This window comes from Podarcis raffonei, chromosome 7 (genome assembly GCF_027172205.1).
Source record: "Podarcis raffonei isolate rPodRaf1 chromosome 7, rPodRaf1.pri, whole genome shotgun sequence".
In the NCBI taxonomy this organism is placed as follows: Eukaryota; Metazoa; Chordata; class Lepidosauria; order Squamata; family Lacertidae; genus Podarcis; species Podarcis raffonei.
The window spans coordinates 41,530,365-41,551,117 of NC_070608.1; the positions used below are offsets into that span (position 1 = coordinate 41,530,365).

At 43.8% G+C, this 20,753-nt stretch overlaps 1 protein-coding gene across 21 annotated transcripts in view; it reads right to left on the minus strand.

Annotated features, from left to right (window-relative positions):
• Positions 1-15,855, minus strand: part of DTNA (dystrobrevin alpha) — a 192,650-nt gene extending 176,795 nt beyond the window's left edge. For 18 of the 21 annotated variants that reach the window (XM_053396232.1, XM_053396251.1, XM_053396230.1 and 15 more), the window contains exons 1-2: positions 15,560-15,855; positions 15,368-15,455 (exon numbers count right to left, since the gene is read on the minus strand). In XM_053396232.1, coding sequence (XP_053252207.1) covers positions 15,368-15,455; positions 15,560-15,749 — 278 coding nt within the window. In that variant the 5' untranslated portion in view covers positions 15,750-15,855. The other 3 variants (XM_053396237.1, XM_053396242.1, XM_053396241.1) reach the window with 3 other exon arrangements.
• Between the last annotated feature and the right edge of the window lie 4,898 nt (positions 15,856-20,753).

Below are 20,753 nucleotides of genomic sequence, written 5' to 3' on the forward strand. Positions count from 1 at the left end.
TCCATCTCACCATCTTGTTCTGCATCACATGATCATACACTGACACACACAAGGAATATTTCAAAGGAAAAGAAAGAGAAATGTACATCAGTCTATGAGAAGACATACTTCATTTAATAATAATAATAATAATAATAATTTAATAATTTGTTAATTTATTAATTTATTATTTATACCCCGCCCATCTGGCTGGGCTTCCCCAGCCACTCTGGGCGGCTTCCAAAAGAATATTAAAATACATCAAACATTAAAAGCTTCCCTAAACAGGGTCCACAATGGAAAATATTTACCTGACAAAGCAAGCAGCAGAAACAAGCAAAACAAAACCTTATGACTAACTGAGGATGCTAACTGGGGACAGTAGTGTCGTATTTGGGTGGAAAGGGTGCTCAGCAGTTGCCATATGTGGGGAATGTGCCTACCTCCCATATTTAGCCCATGGGGTGAGGAGATCTGGAGTGCTGGGCCAAAAGTATTCCCCACCCCTGGTGTAAGGTGAGACAGAGCGATCTTTTCCACAGGATAGATCTCAAATGATGCCTGTCAGTTCTTCCTTGTTACAGCTTGATAGGACTAAAAGTTTTTCACTTTGGCATTCCACCAGTTACATTAACATAATTCTCTTGAGCATCAGAACAGGGAAGAAAAAACCCCACATAACACCAAGGGAAGATAGATTTGCCGTTGGTGAGTTTCTGGCTTTTTAGATAATTCTGTTGCTCCAACAAAGATAATTTATTTATTTGCCCCCAATTGCAACTTAATATTTTTCATTGCAGTGAACAATTCACATTTTAAAATTCCTAAATTTCTTCATGTTAGGATATAGTCTACACAATACGCTAATGAGAGACAGGTATGCAGAGCTTGATTTGACCCATGGTTCAGAACCAGAACATATGAAGTTGAAATAAAGATGAGTGTCTCTAAGCCCATGCAGAGTGTATTTTCCCCACAAGTCTTTCACGTTGGAAGATGTGATAATCTGGCAGTCTTCAGCCATGGCAACTTTTAACTTGACAGTTAAGACAAGTGCAGCTGCCTCTTCATGACTTGGAGGTATTGCTGTGTAGGCCCAAAGTGGTGTTACATGTACCGGGTATCTCCTTGGTGTAGATTTAGCATCAGTGTTAATAAAAGAGGCATCCTTTGTGATTCCTCTATTGTTGCTTGGCATCTCTTATCATACCTTCCCTGGTTAGCAGACTCACATAAAGAACTCAGTGTCCAGAGAGAAAAGAAACTGATAATTTACTGAGCAAACTACATGAGGAGAAATAAACAAAAATGTTTTTTCTTTCTTAGTTCAGGCTTTGTAGCGAGATCGGGTAGAATTACAGCCATACATACAGCGAAAACTCCTTCAGACCAGCACTGTCAATCTGAGCTCGATTTACCTCAACAAGGCTCATGCTGATCTGACAGATTGCTAGGCAATCCCGCCCCTTGGTTAGCTGACTGTCAATAGAATGATCCCTGCTGTTGCTCTTCCAGCACCCCTGACCTCTGGTTTAGCAGTGCATATGAAAACACCTAATTCATCCACAGCTCTGTGGGAATGCTGCTTACACTCAAATGAATGTGGACTTATATGCCCTAAAGTTGTACGGTAAGGATCAGATTTGCCTGTAGACACTTTAAATCCCTGAGTAATGTTTTCTTACTAAAACGTTAAATGCTAAAATGTTTTCTTCCATAGGTTAATTCTCATCATGTCAGCAGCACCCCCATTATGCAACTCCTCAGTTAAAAATCATTTCCTAGAAACTGCTGTCACATCACATTTTAATTGCTGTTACTATATTATACAAAACTAAGCCAAAATTTGTTGGCATCAAGAGATTCAATGTATTTGTTCACTTCAGATTTGTTTTTAAACCTTGTAAGAGAAGAACTCTAAGCCCAAGGCAATACCAAGCAAAAAATAAAAACAAAGATCCCCAAATCTTGCTATGGATTTCCCTCCAGCTCCCAACTTCTTCACCATCCTGCATGCTCTGAGATTATCTTTCAGTTCCACACTGGTACTTAGATAGCCTTAGGCGATACTCTAGGAGTGGGTTTCACTGGACTGACAGTAAAATTATACACTCACCTACTAATAAGGAGTGGCAGCTATGTAAAAATAAGAAACATTTGTTCAAAAGTCTACTGGATGATTCTGGGGTGGAGGCAAAGGTCTTCTGTCAGCTCTTGGGTTATGTTTAAATAGTTATATGAAGAAAGGAAGACAAACAAGGGGACTATTCCTTGCTCAGATTCCTCCAGAAGTCAACCAGTGCTCAAACTGTGACATGGGACTTATTCATCAGAGAGGCAGAAAGGAAGTTCAATATCAGACTTGGTGCTAGCTAGAGGTCTTGAGGGAGAGACCGGCCAGCAGAAAAATGTAGTTCAATCTCCACAACTATGGCTGCCATTTGGATGTTGATGTTCACAGATGGCAGTGTGGTACTTCTGAATGACTATTGAGGAATGACCTAAGGACCAGCCCCACCATTGGGCAGAGTGAGTCAAATGCCTCAGGTGGAAGATACTGGGGTGCAGCACTCCCCTCTATTGGAAGACTGAGCCACACAGCCTGTTCTGCACCTCCTAAGGCAACCTGTTGTCCTCAGGTTCCATGGGGGTCACTATTTCACGACCAGTGTTGAAGTAACATTCAACTGTCAGTCTAATGAACTTCTGTATGTGGAATGGGAACATCACCTTGTCCTTTGCTTCGGGTTGCAAAATGTATTGGGGCTAGCCCCACCAACTGGAATTGAACCAGCCCTACTGGTTTACCCACATGGCCATATAACCAGGAACCTGACATGCAAAAATTAAGGAAGTGAAACTTTTCCCAGCATGCAAATAAGTAACAAGAAAATATTCACTTATTAAATGTCTGTGTTCAACAGCTGTTAAGATACAAGGAGGGTCAATAAAAAGTGGCAAGCCAGCATTTACTTTCCCTTATGTGGTTATGGAGAATAGTTACTACAGTGGGGGTGTAACATTATTAGCAAGTGGCTGTGCATAAGTTAATCTCACATGAGCTGTAGTGTGAGATTGCCTTTGATAATTTTGGGACTTCTTTCCCATGTACTGTACTGTTAGGAGCTATATATGAGGCCCTACATTCATTAGTTCATAAGTAGAACCAATGCAAGACTATAGAATATTACAGCTGCTTAGTGGTTGAGGTTATCATGCTAACAATGTGCGGCAAGGCAAGAGAGAGAAGCAATAAAACAGCAGGCAAAGTGCTAGGAGTCATGGTGAAAGAGGTAAGACATGGGTGCCATATCCCACGGCCCAGGACAGGCACATGGAAGCAGAGGGTTGGAACAAATCAGTCACACAGTCCAACTGAATGCTCTGAAGAAGGATTTTCCACTAAGGCTGCTACCATTTGCCCTGCTTGTGCTGCTATGCCAGAGATGAGGAACCGGTGGTCCTTCACATGTAGTTGGACTCCAGCTCCCATCACTCTCACCCAGTGTGGCCAATGGTTAGAGATCTTGGGAGCTGTAGTCCATCAATATCCGGAGGGCCACAGGTGCTCCATCTTTTCACTGGACCTTTAACTACCCAACACACACAAATGTAGTTGGGAAACATTTTTCCTTCAATTATCTCCATGCCAGGAAAATGTTCATGGGCATTATTCCTTTGCCTTGGGTTGTTCATCAAAACAAAGGAACAGGGGCAATAAAAGCTGTGGCAGCCCTGTTATCCACATACCAGCCTGTGCTTGCGGTAGTGTAAAGTAACTACTCCATACAACAATTTAGAGAGAACATGAAGCAAAAGGTGAAGGCAGACATGCCTACTATCAACCCCATGGTTTACACCATAATGAATCTTCTAAAGGCAAGGTTCAACTTTTGGCAAAAAATGTAGAGGACCTGTACCCTGTGTGACCTTTTGTGACTTGTATGACCTGTACCCTGCCCTGGCTCTAATTCTGCAACAAAAAACAGATTCATGAGTGTTTGTCCAACAGTATGAGCCACTGGAGTGAAGTGTTGGGTGTTCATCCACAAGTGAGTTTAGAAACACAGGAAACTGCCTTAGACTGAAGAAGGCCATTGACCCATCTAGCTCATTATTGCCTGCACGGACAGGCAGCAGGTCTCCAAGATTTCAGACAGGCGCTCAGCCCTTTCTGGAGATGCTGCAGATTGAACATGGGACCTTCTGCATTCAAAATATGTGCACCACCACTGAGCTATAGCCCATCCCACTAAAGAGCTACGGTGTGCTCTCCATTGCCGCCACCAATGCAGAATAGGAGCTTATCTACATTCTGAAGTTCATTGTCAACTCCGATCACTTTCTGCACAGTACAGTGGTACCTCGGGTTAAGAACTTAATTCGTTCTGGAGGTCGGTTCTTAACCTGAAACTGTTCTTAACCTGAGGTACCACTTTAGCTAATGGGGCCTCCCATTGCAGCCGCCGCCACTGCGCAATTTCTGTTCTCATCCTGAAGCAAAGTTCTTAACCAGAGGTACTATTTCTGGGTTAGCAGAGTTTGTAACCTGAAGCGTCTGTAACCCGAGGTACCACTGTACATGCCTGGATAGCTCAGTTGGTTAGAGCATGGTGCTGGTAATGCCAAGGTTACAGGTTCGATGGGACAATTGCATATTCCACAACTGCAGGAGGTTGGAATAGTTGATCCTAAGAGTCCCTTCCAACTCTATGATTCTATGCTATACAGCAATTATGGTCTATTCTGCCTCTGTGTGGGAAATACTGCTTCAACCTATTGAGTCTCGGTTCTTTAGCCAACACACGGTTTTGATGTATCACAGCAAGGATTGGAAGATATGTAAAGGGTTGGGATTAGGATTGGCAGGAGTAATGCTCTGAACAGGGACTCCTCAAGCTTGTAGGGCAGCGGCTGAAGAAGGAACAAAAAGGGTTTTCTTGTGTGAGTTTCTTGTGGCTGATTAGCTGCTTTCTCTGTGCAAAGGTCAGAGGGGGCAGGGCTTCTGTTGAGGTAGGGGATTAGCTGTGGGAGGAGCTTGTCAGAGCTTGTAGGGCAGCGGCGCGCGCCGCTAGGCGCGCGCAGTTTGATCCATCTTTTAGATTTAGGGGAGCTAGTCTCAAACGTTTGTTGGGGGAGATATAGGTTTATTTGGGGGGATTTATTTGTCCTGTCTTCACGCTTTTTATGATGGAGGACCGCTGTAGTCACCCCCAACGACACCTTCTCAAGATGGAGGGTGAGGGAACAGCTGCAGTCGCCTGTGGTTCCTGCGCAATGTTTGCCATCTTGCCAAAGGTTGCAGGCAGCTTTACCTGCAGCAATTGCATGTTGATTGCCCTCTTAAAAGACAAAGTCCAGCAACTGGAGGAACGTGTAGCTACGCTGCAAAGAATTAGAGAGCTGGAGCTCTTCTTGGAAGCAACAGAGCACACCGTCTCCACCAAGGAGGAGACAGGGGACTCCCCTGAGAAGGAGGCTAGTTCACCAACACAGGAGCCAGATATATGGAGAAACGTGACTCAAAGAAGTAGGCGGCCCAGGGTTCGCTCTGATTGTTTAGAAATACGCAATCGCTTTGAGGTCCTTTCCCCTAGCATGGAAGACGAAGAGCAGACTCCATTTGAGGATCTCTCCCTCATTACAGTCGATCAGGTATATGAAGACGAGCAGCAAAGGCAGTCTTCAGGGAATGTGCAGGCGACCTTGGAACGGACAGCTCACGGAAGAACCCCGACCAGACCTAAGAGGAGGCGTGTAGTGGTGATAGGGGATTCCCTACTGAGGGGAACAGAAGCAGTGATCTGTGGGCCTGACAAGATGTCTCGGGAAGTGTGCTGTCTCCCCGGGGCTAAGATCCAAGATGTAACTGAACGACTGCAAGGAATCATAAAACCCACTGACAAATACCCCTTCCTCTTGGTTCATGTGGGAACCAATGACACTGCAAGCAATAGCCTCCAGAAGATCAAAAGAGATTACGAGGCTCTGGGCAGGAAATTGAAGCAATTAAATGCACAAATTGTCATCTCATCTGTCCTCCCAGTTGAACGACGTGGCCCAGGGAGAGAGGGAAAAATAGTGGAAGTGAACAACTGGCTTCGCAAATGGTGTAAACAGGAACGGTTTGGATTCTTAGATCACGGAATGCAGTTTCTTGAAGATGGACTTCTGGCAAGCGATGGGCTGCACCTCACAACGGTTGGTAGGAATGTTTTTGCAAAAAATCTCAGAAACCTCATCAGGAGGGCTTTAAACTGACTAATGTGGGGGAGGGAGACAGTGCTCCTGAAGGTAGGAGTCTATCAATTGATGAAGATGATCATCCAAATGTCATAGACCGAATGGAGCAAACAGCACGCAGACCTAGTGGTGGGAGGAAAAAATCCTTAAATAAGAGACACGGGGGAATGATTAATGGACTTCAATGTCTGTACACTAATGCGCAAAGTATGGGAAATAAACAAGATGAGCTTGAGCTCTTGGTACAGCAAACTAAATATGACATAATAGGCATCACTGAAACCTGGTGGGATAAGTCCCACGATTGGAATGTAATAATGGAGGGATACAATCTATTTCAGAGAAACAGACCAGACAAGAAAGGAGGAGGAGTGGCGTTATATGTCAGGGATGTGTATACCTGTGAAGAGATCCAAGATTTAGAACCTCAAAGCCAAAGTGAGAGCATTTGGGTCAAAATTAAGGGAGAGAAGAATAACAGTGACCTCATTGTGGGAGTTTACTATAGATCCCCAAGCCAAACGGAGGACATAGATGATGCCTTCCTGGAACAGATGGCCAAGCATGCAAAAGGAAGGGAGATAGTAGTAATGGGGGACTTCAATTACCCGGATATTTGTTGGATGTCAAACTCCGCCAAGAGCATAAGGTCAAACAGATTCCTCACTGGCCTTGCAGACAACTTCATTGTCCAGAAAGTGGGAGAAGCTACAAGAGGAACAGCCATTTTAGATCTGGTCCTAACCAATGATGATGACCTGGTTAGTGGGGTAGAAGTGGAAGGATCATTAGGCGCGAGTGATCATGCTCTTCTGAAGTTTACTATACAGCGGAAAGGAGCAGCCAAGCATACTAGGACTCAATTTCTCGACTTTAAGAAAGCCGACTTCATAAAACTTAGGGAAGTGCTGGGTGAGATCCCATGGACAGTAATACTAAAAGGAAAGGGAGTTCATGATGGCTGGGAGTTTGTTAAGAGGGAGATAGTAAAAGCACAACTTCAGGCAATACCAATGAGACGGAAACATGGAAGGTGCCTAAAGAAGCCAGGGTGGCTATCTAAAGAACTTTTAACTGAGTTAAGATTAAAAAAGGATGTGTACAAAAAATGGAAAAGGGGGGAAACCACCAAAGAGGAATTCAAACAAATAGCCAGCACGTGTAGACACAAAGTCAGAAAAGCTAAAGCACAGAATGAACTCAGGCTTGCTAGAGAGGTTAAAAGCAACAAAAAAGGCTTTTATGGGTATGTTCGTAGCAAAAGGAAGAACAAAGAAACAGTGGGGTCACTCAGAGGAGAAGATGGTGAAATGCAAACAGGGGACACAGAAAGGGCTGAACTCCTCAATGCCTTCTTTGCCTCAGTCTTCTCCGATAAAGAAAACAATGCCCGACCTGAAGAATTTGGAGCAAATGATTCAGCAGAGGAAACACAGCCCAGAATAACTAAGGAGATAGTACAAGAATACTTGGCTAGTCTAGATGTATTCAAGTCTCCAGGGCCAGATGAACTGCATCCAAGAGTATTAAAAGAACTGGCAGATGTGATTTCAGAACCACTGGCAGTCATCTTTGAGAATTCCTGGAGAACAGGCGAAGTCCCGGCAGACTGGAGGAGGGCAAATGTTGTCCCTATTTTCAAAAAGGGGAAAAGAGAGGACCCAAATAATTACCGCCCAGTCAGTCTGACATCAATACCAGGGAAGATTCTGGAGCAGATCATTAAGCAAACAGTCTGTGAGCACCTGGAAAGGAATGCTGTGATCACCAATAGTCAGCATGGATTTCTGAAAAATAAGTCATGTCAGACTAACCTGATCTCGTTTTTTGACAGAATTACAAGCCTGGTAGATGAAGGGAACGCAGTGGATGTAGCCTACCTTGATTTCAGCAAGGCATTTGACAAGGTGCCCCATGATATTCTTGTAAAGAAGCTGGTAAAATGCGGTCTTGACTATGCTACCACTCAGTGGATTTGTAACTGGCTGACTGACCGAACCCAAAGGGTGCTCATCAATGGTTCCTCTTCATCCTGGAGAAGAGTGACTAGTGGGGTGCCACAGGGTTCCGTCTTGGGCCCGGTCTTATTCAACATCTTTATCAACGACTTGGATGATGGACTCAAGGGCATCCTGATCAAATTTGCAGATGACACCAAACTGGGAGGGGTGGCTAACACCCCAGAGGACAGGATCACACTTCAAAACGACCTTGACAGATTAGAGAACTGGGCCAAAACAAACAAGATGAATTTTAACAGGGAGAAATGTAAAGTATTGCACTTGGGCAAAAAAAATGAGAGGCACAAATACAAGATGGGTGACACCTGGCTTGAGAGCACTACATGTGAAAAGGATCTAGGAGTCTTGGTTGACCACAAACTTGACATGAGCCAACAGTGTGACGCGGCAGCTAAAAAAGCCAATGCAATTCTGGGCTGCATCAATAGGAGTATAGCATCTAGATCAAGGGAAGTAATAGTGCCACTGTATTCTGCTCTGGTCAGACCTCACCTGGAGTACTGTGTCCAGTTCTGGGCACCACAGTTCAAGAAGGACATTGACAAACTGGAACGTGTCCAGAGGAGGGCAACCAAAATGGTCAAAGGCCTGGAAACGATGCCTTATGAGGAACGGCTAAGGGAGCTGGGCATGTTTAGCCTGGAGAAGAGGAGGTTAAGGGGTGATATGATAGCCATGTTCAAATATATAAAAGGATGTCACATAGAGGAGGGAGAAAGGTTGTTTTCTGCTGCTCCAGAGAAGCGGACACGGAGCAATGGATCCAAACTACAAGAAAGAAGATTCCACCTAAACATTAGGAAGAACTTCCTGACAGTAAGAGCTGTTCGACAGTGGAATTTGCTGCCAAGGAGTGTGGTGGAGTCTCCTTCTTTGGAGGTCTTTAAGCAGAGGCTTGACAACCATATGTCAGGAGTGCTCTGATGGTGTTTCCTGCTTGGCAGTGGGTTGGACTCGATGGCCCTTGTGGTCTCTTCCAACTCTATGATTCTATGATTCTATGATTCTATGATTCAACCATGATGGTCCTTTCCTCCCTTGCTTACCTGTGTAGGAGTGCCTTGTGCTTGCAGCACCAATTGCTGGAGTTAAGTAGCTGAGGTTCCTGATGGGTGTCTATATTTGGAGCTTAGATATACAGTAAGATTATCAATATGCCCTTCCTCCACTAGTCTTCTCAGTGGCTATCTGTTGTTTGTGCAGATTACCCCATTTCATTAGTTTCCATCACCAAAATTCTCACTGATCGATAGTGGTCTGGATTCTCTGGGATTATTTGAAAGGTATAATTGATCCACTTAGATACAAAGGTTCTGAATCAATCCTCAAATGCACACCAGTAAAGTGGCACCTCTGGTTGCGAACGGGATCCGTTCCGGAGGCCTATTTGCAACATGAAAAGCCCGCAACCTGAAGCACGTATCTGTGTGGCGCGATTTGGTGTTTGTGTGCATGCGCGAAGCGCGATTTAGTGCTTCTGCACATGTGCGAGCAGCGAAACCCGGAAGTAACCCTTTCCAGTACTTCTGGGTCAACACAGGACGCAACCTGAAAAAACATAACTTGAAGCAAACATAATATGAGGTATGATTGTATTATGCTGAGAAGACTCCAATCATGGAACTGGTGACTCAGGGCCATGATTCTCTGCTAACGGATAAAGCCATGGCCCTCATGCTGCACCCTGCACAGTTAGTCCTGAGCCTGCTATAATGAGTGGTTAAGTCTCATGTCACAAGTAATTGCTATGCAAAATCCCACAAATGCATATACTTTGCAGTTATGCTGAGTGGGTGGGAACCTACATAATTAATAAAAAGCGCAGGCATTCCAAACATAGTTATTAGGATTTACCATGCTATGCTTGGCAGTGGAGTTAAAGCAGCTGATTGTTAATAAAGAGTGTGCAAGCTATGCTTACACCACAAAATTACGAGCGCAGAGTTTAATCAGCTGAAACAAGAAGCTGTTCCAGAAAAGTCAGCTCTAAAGTTGTAAGTTTGCTCATTCACAAGAAGAAACAAAGCAGGAGAAGATAAATGGCACAGCTTTCAAATATGGCACATTTTAAAGGTGTAGATATGGTGGGCTTATTTGTCTTTGTGAAGACCTCTACCTTTATGAGAAGCCGCATCTAATTTCCTTTCTCGCTCCACAGAAGAGCAAACACCACAAACTTACACCAAACTTTAAAATTGGATTTGCACACCTGAGATGTAGTGAATGTACTCATATAAATACAAAGAGGGAAGACAATAAATTGTGTCTTTGCAAACATAGGTATCACACACAAATAAATATGCAGGACTGAATACAGCTTCCCGTTGACTGCTGACTGAGTGACAAGCCCAAAGTTGTCTCTCAGGAATGTGTCACTTCAGATTAAGCCAGGGTCCTGGAAAGAAGGGCACTGATCCAGCAAACATGTGAATTGTTACTGAAATCAGTAATAATAAAAACTGTGTTCATTATTTTGAATGCTGGAACCATTTAATAGAATAGTCTCAGAACTGTCATTAACTGCTTTGCTTCTACTTTTTCGTTTCAGTCTGCTTTTTGTGTTATTAACTTTGGGTTGTAGCTGTAGTTGTTATGTGATTTTGTTGATTTTAGTATTGTGAATACACCTGAAGTAAGCCAGGATAAAAATTAATACTACTAACAACAGACACCTTATGAAGGTCAGTAAGGCTGCAATCCTATACATACAGTGGTACCTCAGGTTAAAGACACTTCAGGTTACAGACGCTTCGGGTTACAGACTCCGCTAACCCAGAAATTGTACCTTGGGTTAAGAACTTTGCTTCAGGATAAGAACAGAAATCGTGCAGTGGCGGCGCAGCAGCGGCGGCAGGCCCCATTAGCTAAAGTGATACCTCAGGTTAAGAGCAGTTTCAGGTTAAGAATGGACCTCCAGAAAGAATTAAGTTCTTAACCCGAGGTACCACTGTACTTACCTAGAAGCAGGCCTTTTTTTCAGATGGAACTCGCTGGAACTCAGTTCTGGCCTGTCTCAGGTGGGCACCATTGCCATTTTAAGAGAACAAGGGAGGCATTCATGGTGAGTTTCGGCGCCTCTTTTTCTAGAAAAATAACACTGCTTAGAAGTAAGGTGCATAGAACTCTGTGGAACTTACTTCTGAGTAGACATGCCTAGAATCATGCTGTTGATTATATACTTTGCTGAAGCCCTGTTAAATGTTCTTGAAGTACACTAGCATAAGTGATGAATAAATCATCCTAATTTTAATTACTGAAGTAGGGGAAAAAACATATTTCTTATAAATTATTTAAGTCCTCTATTAAGCCTCTGTTTCAATACAGAATTCAGTACAATTGTAAATGTCCACAATACTGGAAATGTGCTTTGATTGTTGCTTTGCTTTTAACTGATTTATTCAACTGTTTTATTTTGGATTTATTTTGTAGTTTCCAAACCCATATCTACAAAATACCTACTCACGAAAGTAACATCTGATGGACAAACAGGACAAAATAAGGTTGCCAACATTTTGGTTCTCTGCCTTTAATAGATGCCTATCACAATACAACTCAACAGGTGCAACTTCTCCCATCATTGGACATCTCAAGCTCTGGGCACTTTGAGACAGGTGCATTAAATCAACAGACCTAATAAACCACAAGCCATACAGGGATGCTGGTGACCCTCCTACTGATCTCTGCTATGATCACAAATGGGCTATGAGAATCTGGCCAGCACACTGAGAAGTTGGCAAAAAAACAAATAAACTGGCTTCTGTAATGGTACCAAATCTGTACGCTAAAATAACAATCTTCAGCAAGCTTCTCTGTATCTCTAACATATCACTAGTACTTCCATTTAACTATAAAGACTTCCTCAAAAAAAATCCTGCAAACTGTAATTTAATGAAGGTGCCAAAAATCTCTGTCAAATCCCTGCCCAAATCTTGTCCTAACAATAGATTTTCAAGATTTAGGGAGAAGGATGAATAATGACCTTTAAAACTAGATATATCCTTTGGGATACTTCCTGTTCAAGTTCCTGGGCTTTTACTATACTTGGTGAAAAACCCAACATTTGGAAGGATCTTTAGACAGTAAATCACAACTCTAAGACCAGACATAGTTTACAAAATAAGTCAGATTTAACAAGGTGCCTATATATCATGTGTTCATTTGTAAACAGTTGCAAGAAATAGGTACTTCAAAAAGGTAAATAGTACGCAAGTACAACAAAGGTAACAAGATGTAATAAAATGTATAGTTCCTGTACCTGTAAAACAATCTTGGAGATTCAGGAATTAAAACTTGCCATGCCATGTTAACATAGGAGTAAGTAAAACTGTTCTTGCTGCAATTACTTCTTCAATACAAACTATCCTGAATTGCACCTAGTCATCCTACTCACAAACAACACTTTAGTCAACATTACACTTGTTTGACTAGATGTAACACAATTGCTATTTACTTTTCATTTTTTTCTTACATTCTTCTATACATAAAAAGCGATGGATTCATTTACAACTTATTAATAAATATGAGCCACAAAACAGAATAAAAAAACTGTATTTAAACGTAATGAACTCACAAGGTTTTTAGAGCATTTACTATGAATATTGACTACATGTTGGGAATTTGCAGTGGGCTTCCACGGTCAGAAGAGATATTGATAGGTGGAATTGTTGTTAGATTGTACATAATTGTGCATATTGTTAAAGTGTAATGTACATTAACACCAAATAAATTTGAAAGAGGCCAAACAATGTTATGTTACTGAGTCAAAAGGTTGGCTTTCTGAGCTCTAATATGAATACTGTATACTTAAGTCAATATGGCACAATTTGTTGTGGGAATGTCATCAATACCTGTGGCAAAAAGAGTTTGAACCAATCAATAGATTTCTGAAGCAAAAACTATGCAAAACAGTGATTTTTAGTTGAAGTCACCATTGATCATTGAGTATAACTAATTTGTGCAGCATAAACTTTTGTAGGCATATAATGAAGTATGATCTTTTCTTTGAAAGCTCTTAAAACAATAAATAAACTTACTGTACATTCCTATACATGTTTATTCAGAAGTAAAATGATAATTAAGTCCCGCTGAGTTTAACAGGGTTTAGTTCCTGTTACATGTGTTAAGACTGCAATCCAAAACACATTTGCCTGGGACTCAATGGAATTTACATCTGAGTGGACATGTTTAGGATTACACAGAGAGCCTCTGAAACACCTCAGACTCTATTTTCTTTTCTGCAACAAGCTAAAATATGTACTGTTCCAAAATGATTCACATATTTCTATCCCTGTTACACTAAAAAGCAGCATGCTATGTTTCAAAAGTGCAATTGATATCTCTACTGGGTTTGTCTATTACTGTAAATAATGTGATATGTCCAGAATTTGGTTTAAATTTACAATACCTAATGTTAGATTGCTGAAAAATGAAAAGGGTTAAAAGCTCAGGGCTGCAGTTCTAAACATACTTACTAGGTGACAAGCTTTACTAAGTACTGTGGGACTTACTTCTGAGTAAACATAGGCTTGTACTGCATATGCCTTTAGAGTGTTGTGTGTGTGTGTGTGTGTGTGTGTGTGTGTGTGTGTATGGATTGTAAAATTATTTTGAGGGCTGGCAAGTACAATAAAAATGCAATGATAAAGAAGGACCAATGCTTTTTAAAGCTCTGAGCCAGGAAGTTGGATTTCCTATCAAGATCACATCAACCTCCAGTATTATTTTCACAAATCTTGCAAAACTTCCTTGGCCACCGAAGGGGTTTGGAATTTATCTGGTGACATTTATTCCCACAAGGCTCTTTAAGTAGTGCATAAAATGCCGTAAACACTAGTTAACTGGTTCTTTTCCAATACATATTTATGAAGTGCATCAGATCATAGTGCCTTTAACCATATTTTTGAAGCATATTAAACTAGTACTGGGGGAGAAAGTGTACTATTTCGGGGGGGGGGAACCACCATGCAGTAGCTAGAATATCCATTGCAAGAGGCTGAAGTTTGTGAATGCGCAGGTAAGTGAGCAAAAGATATAAATAGAAATAAGGCATTGTCAAAGATAAACCATTCTTTACACGGGTTATTTTATATAAGGGAAGCTGGGACTTCCCTCCGCATCACCACTATTGAATAATTTGTGTTAAAATCAGGTCACAGAGCTAGTAAATACTGCCACAGGTATGATAGCCAAAAACAATACAATCACAATGTTACAATTCACAGGCTCATGACTGCACACACTGGGTTTATATAAGTCTGAGCTGGAGTGCAATATAATTGTATCAAACTCATAAAATGGAACACACCGTAGGTATAAAACCTTAGTCGGGAATACCGTCTGAACTGTTCCTATAGGCTCGCAAATAACAAGAAAAGAGCCAGCCTCCAAAAGACTGAAGTGTAGCAAAAGTCAAAGAGATGATGTCATCATAGGCCTGTACATATAAACTGCCTGAGTTCCTCACCGCACACACAGACCCCCCTCTCTGCACATCCAACGCGTATCCTGGCAAGCCTTGGAATGAAATGCATGATGCCAACAAGGTCCCCTGATGTTGTCAAAAAGCGTAGCCAGACCTTCTCATCCCAAGTTATCAACACTCCAATCTCTCCTTTTTCATTTACCCCTAAAGGGTTTGACCCCACTATTTTTCTCTGGCAGAGGACAAACTCTCGCTTAGGAACATAGGAAAAGAGGAATCAACAACCAGGCATCTAATGCAGCTAGTTCTCAGCTTCTCTCCATCTCTCTCTCTCTCTCTCTCTCTCTCTCTCACACACACACACACACACACACACACTCCAGGAGATAAAGCTCGGCATCTCCAAATTGGCAACAGGCTGACTCACCCTCCCTTGCCCACTCCCCAAGTTATTCCTCCTAAGCCATTTGAACTGACACTGCAGTGCATTGCCAAGCTTGCTGCTGATTTTTGATGAGAAATATTCCTCTCCCCCCTCCCCCAGTTACCCACTCTTTGCGGTGCAAAGAGCCATCCATAATGGAGACTCCAGCATCCTTAGCAAAGCCTTTGACTGGTGAATGGAGTAAAGGGATAAAAAGCGGGGCGAGGGGGAGGGATAAGATAAGGGACCAGATGAGTGAAGGAATGAATGAATTGCTACCTCCAGAAAAGCTCTGTGGGTTGCTGGCTTCTCCTGCTCCTGCTGCTCTTGCTGTTGCTGCTGTCACAGAGGATCAGCTGATATTTACCTGTGAGGTAATGCACACTCTGTAAGGTCACCATGCACCCACTGAAACCCAGTGCAAAGCAGGAGGGGCGCACAGAGACGGAACTGCTTGCTGCTGCCGCTTACCGCTCTGGAGAGAGAAAGATGCACCGCGCACAGGCTGCTGCTGCTGTTGCTGCTGCTGCTGCAGCTCCTGGCACATGCTGCAGGTGTCATAGCTGAAACTGCCCTGCTTCAGAATGTACCCATTTCGCTTCTGCACATGCCCAGAGCCCCTCGTGCGGCCGGAATGAGCATGTGCCAAGTCTGTGCGCATGCCCAGCGAGGAAGTGAAGCCTCCGTGAAGCCGCTGCCCTCACCTAGCCCTTTGCCCTGAGTTTCGCGGGGGGTTCCATTCACTTTGCCCAAAAAGCATCCTAGCGATGCGGTGGGAGGAGGAGAAGGAACTGGGCGGCAGAAGGGAGCGGGCGGGGGTGGGGGAGAGGGCGGCTGAGCAAAAGGATGACGTATTGCAAAAGCCGAGGAGGAGCGGAGCAGGGAGGCTTCGCCGACGGGAGGGGAGGGGGAGTGCTGGGCCGCCTGAGAGTTTGAGGGGATGCGTAAGGGCGAGGGAGGAAGCCAATGGGACGTCGGGGAGCCCACCCCCACCCCGCCCTCCCGGGCAGATTCGTGAGAGGCGTGGGCGGCAAGGGACAAATCTGGGGTGTAGGAGATAAGAGCCTGGAGGGCTGGTTTGAATGGGCGGCACGGAAGGGAGGAAAGGTTGGATGAGGACAGCCCTGGGGCTGGGCTGCGCAGCGGAGCAGGAGGCAAAGCAGATCGGCGAGGAAAGGAGGCGGCTGATCGAAGGGCTGTTAGCCGGCGGGGGAGATCAGACGGCGGGGAGGAAGGCAGGCGGGGCTGCGAGGGAAGGAGCGGGCGCGTCATAATAGAGAAGAGAATGTTCGGACCGGGTGACGTCAGATTTATTCTCTTAAATCCGGCCCGGGGGGGGGGCGCGTTGGCCGCGAACAGGACACGCATCGAGCCAGGGCTGCCCGTCGGAAGCCAGTCCAGTAAGCCATCCCTCAATGGACGCCGCTTTCTTTTATAAGGCGAAACTCGGACTCCCTGCCTGGCATTGGGGTGAATTGTCCTGTGCGCGATGATGTCACGTTGTTTCAGCTGGAAGAGTCCTCGGAGGGAGACGTGGGCTTTGTTCCCTGGGCTTCCGACTCTCCGCTGGGACCGGGGGGCGGGGGAGATGAATGGGTTTCCGACGTGCAGACACAGGAAAGCGCCCCGGTTGGTTGAGTGCCCAACGCACCGTTTGCCCATTCATCTCCGACGGATCCGTGGTCGCATTGGGCTCTTTTGTTTGCCGACTCGCCCTCAGTGTTTTGTCTTGTTCGGGCAAAACTCTGCCTCCATGTCGAGATGTTGATACAGTATTGGGGAGTGGGTGTGCTTCTCTTTCCCCCTCCTCGATCACCACTGGCCGCCATTCACAAAAGCCAGTTAACCCATTTCTCTCCTCTGAGAAGACGTCATGGTTTGAAATGAACCATGTTGGTGAACGGGGAAAAAAATTGAATGAAAATTAAAGAAAAACACATTCAATTGCCATTTCTGTATTTTACTGCATCCACAGAGGCGTGATGGACTGGAAGACAATATACACTCTGGGAACCTTTAGGCATGTTTTCACACATGAGATGAAATGTGTTTGAGTCTCATTGCTGCTACTGACCAATTTCACAGCAGAGTTCAAGCCACACATGGGGGGGGACCCATTTTGTGATTTGTTTGCTGAGGGTTGGTAATGCAGAACAGAAAATGTTACTTTGTAGCCAATTTATGTTTTCTACTCACACATGAGGGAAATAAATGACTGCTGTCTTCGATGGTTCGGCTATTTCCATAAGGGACACTAAACCAGATGTTACATTTCTATTGTCAGTCATTCAACCTGTCAGTGTGAATCTCTTCTGCTCTCTGCTCCACATTAACAGCACTCATAACTTCCTTCAGACTCACCTGCATGGCCAGTGAAAAAGAAGCACAAATGTGCAGGTGTGTGCATTCGTGTAACTGCTACCCCTAAACCACCCTGTACCAGTCTGTTCCACTGAAGATGGAAGCAGCTGTAGAAACCGTGAAGGAGCAGCAGTTACCGTAAGTCTTTAGTAGCCCAGAAATAATGTCTGACGTCATCTGCTGGTTAGGGGAAGGAACTTGTGTTTCCTGCTTGGCACCAAACCATTAGGCACATACACTAATTCCCATGTGCTGCTGTATGTAAGCATGAGTATATTTAACCAAAGCAATTGCATACTCTCCCTGTTTATCCCTGCCTCTTGTTTCCCAGTTCTGTGTGTTGAATTTTACATTTTAACCTCAATACCTGGCCTTTAGTACTCTAAAGTGCCATGCACATTAATGGTGCAGTGTAAAAGATAGCAACAATCACAATAATGGAAACACTTGTGCGTATGTGCTTTTATTTAGTATTTTTCACATTTTACCTCCCACCTGTATGCCCTTTCTATTGTCCTCCTTAAGCTCAATTTTTAAAAAAATGAGCGGTGAAGGCTATTTGGAGAACTAATAGCCCAATATACCTAGCCCCATAAGCTCAGTGGAGCTTTGATGTTTACTGTGCCAAAGTCCATATTTGTTGTATGCATGGTAGCCCAGCATGTATTCAATTACTCATCCAAAGGGTGTGCTTTTATCATTACAAGTAACACAGCTGTAAAAAGCTGGCTTTATTTCAGTGGACTGTTACCTTTAAATATATTGCCAGAAATTATTAGAAACTTCTTGTCCTGCCAGAGACTACTGAAAACATTCTTCTGAACATTTAGATGTGTGGTGAGGAGGGGCTGGTACTGTGTTACTCACACACAGTGCAACTTTGCAGAGCTTGGTAGCATACATGTCCATCTGAAACTATCCCAAAATGAAACTTGTTAAGCCCTACTCAGACAATTTAGAATTGTGGATGAATAATGTAGTTGGGCTGCACCCACTTTTTCTGTTTCTGATATTCATGTGCTGATATGAAGGCCTGAATACATTCAACAAATATGTATGATTTAGATCAACACCTAGTTGTTGCGAGTGGTCAGTGGGTGCAAATCCACTCCCTCCTCTGTTACATACGATTCACAAATGTCTCAGAAAATGATGAAATCAAGTCATTGCTGGTGGAGGGAGAAAGGAGAGGTAATGCAACTCATGTCTATGAGGTTGCCATGGGTGATGTTGGTCAACGTGTTTCCTTTTTTAAATCCTGAAACTAGATTGGAATTCTTTCAGAGTCAAGTCCCCATCTCACAAGCTGCCTGTTTCACAACTCTGCTATGGCATTGAAAACAGGAACATAGGAAGCTGCCTTCTACCAAGTGAGAGTACTGGTCTAGCTAGCTCAGTACTGTCTGCACTGGCTGGCAGTGCCTCTCCAGGGTTTCAGGTAAAGAGCCACTTCCAGCCCTACCTGGTAATGCCAGGGATTGAACCTGGAGCTTTCTGCATGAAAAGCTCTCCCACCGAGCTGTGGTCCTTTGCCTAAAAGACTAGGTAAAGGTAAAGGGACCCCTGACCGTTAGGTCCAGTCATGGATGACTCTGGGGTTGCTGCGCTCATCTCACTTTACTGGCCGAGGGAGCCGGCATACAGCTTCCGGGTCATGTGGCCAGCATGACTAAGCCACTTCTGGCGAACCAGAGCAGTGCACGGAAATGCCGTTTACCTTCCCACCGGAGCGGTACCTATTTATCTACTTGCACTTTGACATGCTTTTGAACTGCTAGGTTGGCAGGAGCAGGGACAGAGCAACAGGAGCTCATACTGTCATGGGGAGCCAACCTTCTGATCAGCAACCCACAGCGCCACCCGCCTAAAAGACTAAGTAACCACAATTAATTTGAGCCAGGTTCTGGTGAGCCCTGACTCACATTAGGAGGGAAAGTGGAGCCAACAGTGATCAGGTTAAGCAATGCCAGCTTAGACCAACAGATTCCTTTCATTTTATTGTCAGTGAAACTTATCTGATTGGGGCGGGGGGGGGGGGGCGGAGAGACTAGCTCATTTCCAGGCCCATAGCCAAAAGTGTTGTGGTGAGGGGAAGATCTCAGGAGTTGGGAAATCATTGCAAAACACACAACATAAATATGGGTAACCTAATATGTTCAAAACTACTTAATTGTACTGCTTCATATAGAGAAATGGGGTTTAATGCTCCCTGCATGTTTCCTCTTATGTCTCCAACCCTAGCATAGTAACCAACCAAGCCATAGTTGGGCTACATACATACAATATATTTAAAGCACTCCCCAAAGGATCCTGTGGACGGAAGCTTCCCAGCAGAGCTATAGTTCCCAGCACATTTAACAAGCTACGGTTCCCAGGATTCTTGGGGTGGGGAAATGTACTTCAAATGTATGGTGTGTATACAGCTTTACTGACTGAGGCTTGTTAGTCATTGTTTAAGTCCACTTACATCAACAGTTCTATTCCTGAGTGTGACTTAGCTGCATACCTCTTTTAATTTTAAAAATGAAAGCTGAACCTCCTGAGAAGGGATGGTGGTCAGAAATATTCCTGATGAACACATCTCCCTCCAGGCCCCAATTGCATTTCTTAGGAATACTTCTATTGGCTTTTTAACCTTTAAATGTGTCGCCAGATATTATTGGAAATATGCTGATCTGACCTACAGCATGTGTTTGTATGCTTGGTAAGGAGCACTGTGTATTTTAAAGGACGATCTCAGAGATATGGTTGCCAATTTTTTCCTGGCAGAAACTTTAAGAGATGCATGATAGGCACACATTTAACAAGTGTAGCTTTCGCAAGTATGGACAAGGTGGGAAACTGCAGTTTTATTTCTGCCTGTAACAGACTAAGGAAGACAGACAGCAAACCCATCAGTCCCCACTATTTCCCATTTAATTTTGGAAATGTTTGCTCTCATAACTTGTTTGATGCTCCAGGCAAGCATTGATTGGTAAAGAATATTGGCAATTGAGAGGTGAGATGCTCAAGGACCATAAACCTATACAATTCCATTAATTTCAATCAAGCCACCTATGCCAGCAAAGGATTCCTTTTGAAAGGATTCTTGCTATAATCATATGGAGCACTATTATGATGATGAAGACGTTGGGGGGGATGTAAAATTCCATTCTCTCTTAGTTAATTGTTTCATGCATCAATCTATGCATCATAAAAGCCCAAAAAGTGTACATTGCAGTATCTTTACTGCTGTGGTACTGCAGCAGAAGAAGGGAGGGAGGCTGGGTGGTACTTTTGCCTTCAATAGCTTCATGACAAATTC